The sequence below is a fragment of the Dissoconium aciculare genome (assembly GCF_010015565.1).
Source record: "Dissoconium aciculare CBS 342.82 unplaced genomic scaffold K489scaffold_10, whole genome shotgun sequence".
NCBI classification, from domain to species: domain Eukaryota; kingdom Fungi; phylum Ascomycota; class Dothideomycetes; order Mycosphaerellales; family Dissoconiaceae; genus Dissoconium; species Dissoconium aciculare.
In genome coordinates, this window is record NW_022984960.1 from 179,652 (window position 1) to 182,348 (window position 2,697).

General features: G+C 54.9%; 2 protein-coding genes across 2 annotated transcripts in view; one reads left to right on the forward strand and one right to left on the reverse strand.

The window, feature by feature from the left end:
• K489DRAFT_403140 (purine and uridine phosphorylase) overlaps window positions 1-323 on the forward strand; it is a gene marked incomplete at both ends in the record, with an annotated part of 4,116 nt that extends 3,793 nt beyond the window's left edge. Inside the window, one exon of the mRNA XM_033607076.1 lies at window positions 44-323. Coding sequence (XP_033457541.1) covers window positions 44-323 — 280 coding nt within the window. The remainder of the gene's footprint in view (window positions 1-43) is intronic.
• A 1,250-nt stretch (window positions 324-1,573) lies between these two features.
• On the reverse strand, window positions 1,574-2,515 carry K489DRAFT_34488 (uncharacterized protein). Its single transcript, XM_033602324.1, has 3 exons — window positions 2,171-2,515; window positions 1,999-2,048; window positions 1,574-1,808 (listed from the first exon to the last, which is right to left on the reverse strand). The coding sequence occupies exons 1-3, from the start codon at window positions 2,423-2,425 to the stop codon at window positions 1,640-1,642; spliced, it is 474 nt and encodes a 157-aa protein (XP_033457542.1). The 5' UTR covers window positions 2,426-2,515; the 3' UTR covers window positions 1,574-1,639.
• Between the last annotated feature and the right edge of the window lie 182 nt (window positions 2,516-2,697).

Genomic DNA, 2,697 nt, shown 5'->3' on the forward strand with positions numbered 1-2,697 from the left:
CGACGCTGGACACGGTCAACAATCTCGGGGTCCTGTACTACAGCCAAGGCAAGATGGCGGAGGCGGAGGAGATGTACTTGCGGGCGCTGCGCGGGTACGAGAAGCTGTCATGGGTCTCGCCGGCTCGTATAAAATTCGTGAAACAGTCTTTATCATCTTTGCGCGAACGACCGAGCCGCTCTCACAACGAGCAATCGAGCGAGAGCATCCCACGCAATGGCGACAACTATGCGATACTGTCGGCGACACCTCTGAACACAGGGGTTGCAGAGAGTCCCAAAGCACTTAGCAAGTTAATGCGCAAGATGTGGAAACGCTCGTAGCTCAGATAACCTTATGAATTGAAGTTCTTTATGTAGTAAATTCTCATGTCAATCTAAGATAATGTTCCTAAAGAAACTTGAACTGATCATTCTTGTATCGCGTTTTTATCATCTCTACGAGGACTGTCGGTGATTGGACAATCCACAAGAACTAACTGTACAGACGAAACAACTGGCGCTGTAGACCACAGTGGTTTTAGAGCCCTCGGTGTGGACAGGTGTGCTTGGATAGATTATGGAGGCGTATAGCATGGCTCCTCTAGAGTCCTCGGCCGCGAGCATGACTCAGCAATTGAGGTTCGAACACGATACCATGAACGCCCACGGCGGCAGCGCTCGGGATCGCGCAACCTTCGTCTCGTGAAGATAATACTGAAGGTAGCCGTAGAGCTACTTCTGAGCGATCGATAGAGGCAGATGAATATGTATATGGATTTGTAGTGTGCCTGTATGAAACGATCGATCGGTCAGGTCGGATTTCGCACAAGGACGGAATCGATGACAGCGTCTGCAAGATGAACCCAAGTTGGACGTAGAGCGGTCGACAGGAAGCTGGCATTCCGGTCTACACCCCAGATATGTTGGCGCACATTGACACAGCTGTTGCAGAATACTATAGATGAAAGTGTTCAATGCTGGCTCGTTACGCAGGGTGGCTCGCGACGCCGGGAGGGACGTTAGGCAAGGCTGGGAGGCAGTGAGGGAGACGGATGGCATGGCACAGATGGGTCCGCTCGAACCTCAGCGTCACTCGAAGCTTTACCATCACGACAAGACACAGTCACCTTACCTTACAAGATCACACAGCGTCGCGTTGGGAGGGAGGTAGCAGTAGAGTGTATCTTGTCATGTTCATTAGAGTCTTCGCGGATGAGGTTAACGATGATGATAATAAAAAAGTGAGTTCTTGCGAGACGACGGAAACGATTTCCATCGCGACGACGAAGAGCGAGGTGTAAAAATGAGAAGGAAAATAAAAGATGGGATGACGTGTGATGCCACGCGATCGTGCCCCCGGAGGAACGGAACAACAACTTCTCTCACCAAACTTCGAGAAGAAAACAACAGCAGGGTGTGACTTCCCTCCCGACGGACGAAAACAACGGGAGAAAAAAAAAGGAATGACGCTTGACAGGAGTAAAAGGCTTTGCTTCTTCAGGCTTGTGTTCTATGAAATAGAATGAGAGAGGGAGCTGGCATGAAAAACAAAGGCGACCTTTTCAACGCATCCACCACGTCGAGATCGGCGGTGGCGGCGGCGGGACTTGACATGTCCTCCTCCCCCAGCATCGTCGTCATCAGCAGCGGCGAGACGCTTAGAGGGCGGCGACGAGGCCGAAGGCGGCAATGAGGCCGGCGAAGCCGAAGGACAGCTTGGCGGCGTCACCCTTGGCGGCCTGAGGCGAGGGCGAGGTGTAGCTGGTCGGGCCGGAGGCGGTGCCGGTGGTCTTGGTGCCGTTGGACGGGTGGTAGGCGGAGGCCGGGGCGGAGACGGCGGCCGAGGCGGCGGCGGAGCGGGTGGGCTTGACCAGGGTGGTGTAGACCGGGGGAGGGGCGATGGTGCTGTGAGAGAAGGTATGTCAGTATGGGGTGTTCTTTGCCTCTTTCGTGATACAGTCTCGGAAGGGTGCCTCTGGTGCTGATGTACCAGGTAGAGCAGACGGTGACGACTGACGTGTAGACGGCCTTGGTGACGGTGGCGGCGGGGATGGTCAAGGTGGTGGCCTGTGGAAGCAATGACGGATTAGTATTCTTTCTTTCTTTGGAGTCGTTCTTCTGTGTGTGATATTTCACTCTCACTCTCTCTCATCGCTTTCGATGAGCATGGAAAGAAAAAGGAGACATACCGAGGTGACGGAGTAGGTGACGCCGCCGTGGGTGATCTGGGTGGCCTCCGGGCAGTAGGTGGTGTAGGCGGTCACGACCTCGGTGGTGTACTTGTCGGCGGTGGGCTTGGGGTGCTCAGCGGCGGAGGAGGTGGTGTAGACCGGGACCGGGGCGGCCTCAGTGGTGGTCGGGTACTCGACCGGGGCGGGAGGAGCGTAGGCACCCTGGACGGCGACGGCGGAGAAGCCAATGACAGCAGCGGCAGTGAAACGCATCTTGATGGTTGTTTTGGGGGGGGTTGGTTGGTGGAAGTTGATGAAGTTGGATAAGGATCGCGTGGGTGGTTAACGAGTGACTGTGGTTGGAAAAAACCGTGAGTTGGAGTACGTCAAAAGAATGCTGTGTGAGGAAGAAGAGAAGAAGGAGAGAGACGAAGAGTGAGAGGAATGGCCGTCTTTATTTGCCTGGCTCTCCGGCTTGGGAGAGGAGAGAGAGAGCAGAGAGGAGGAATTGGCCGTGGAGGTCTGTCGCACGAACCGCGCGACCG

Coding starts and splice junctions, on each gene's coding strand:
- K489DRAFT_34488 (XM_033602324.1), bottom strand. CDS start 2,425: ATGCGTTTCACTGCCGCTGCTGTCATTGGCTTCTCCGCCGTCGCCGTC. Junction 2,049..2,170: donor TCACCTACTCCGTCACCTCG/GTATGTCTCCTT, acceptor TTGCTTCCACAG/GCCACCACCTTGACCATCCC. Junction 1,809..1,998: donor GTCACCAAGGCCGTCTACAC/GTCAGTCGTCAC, acceptor CGCCGTCTCCGC/CCCGGCCTCCGCCTACCACC.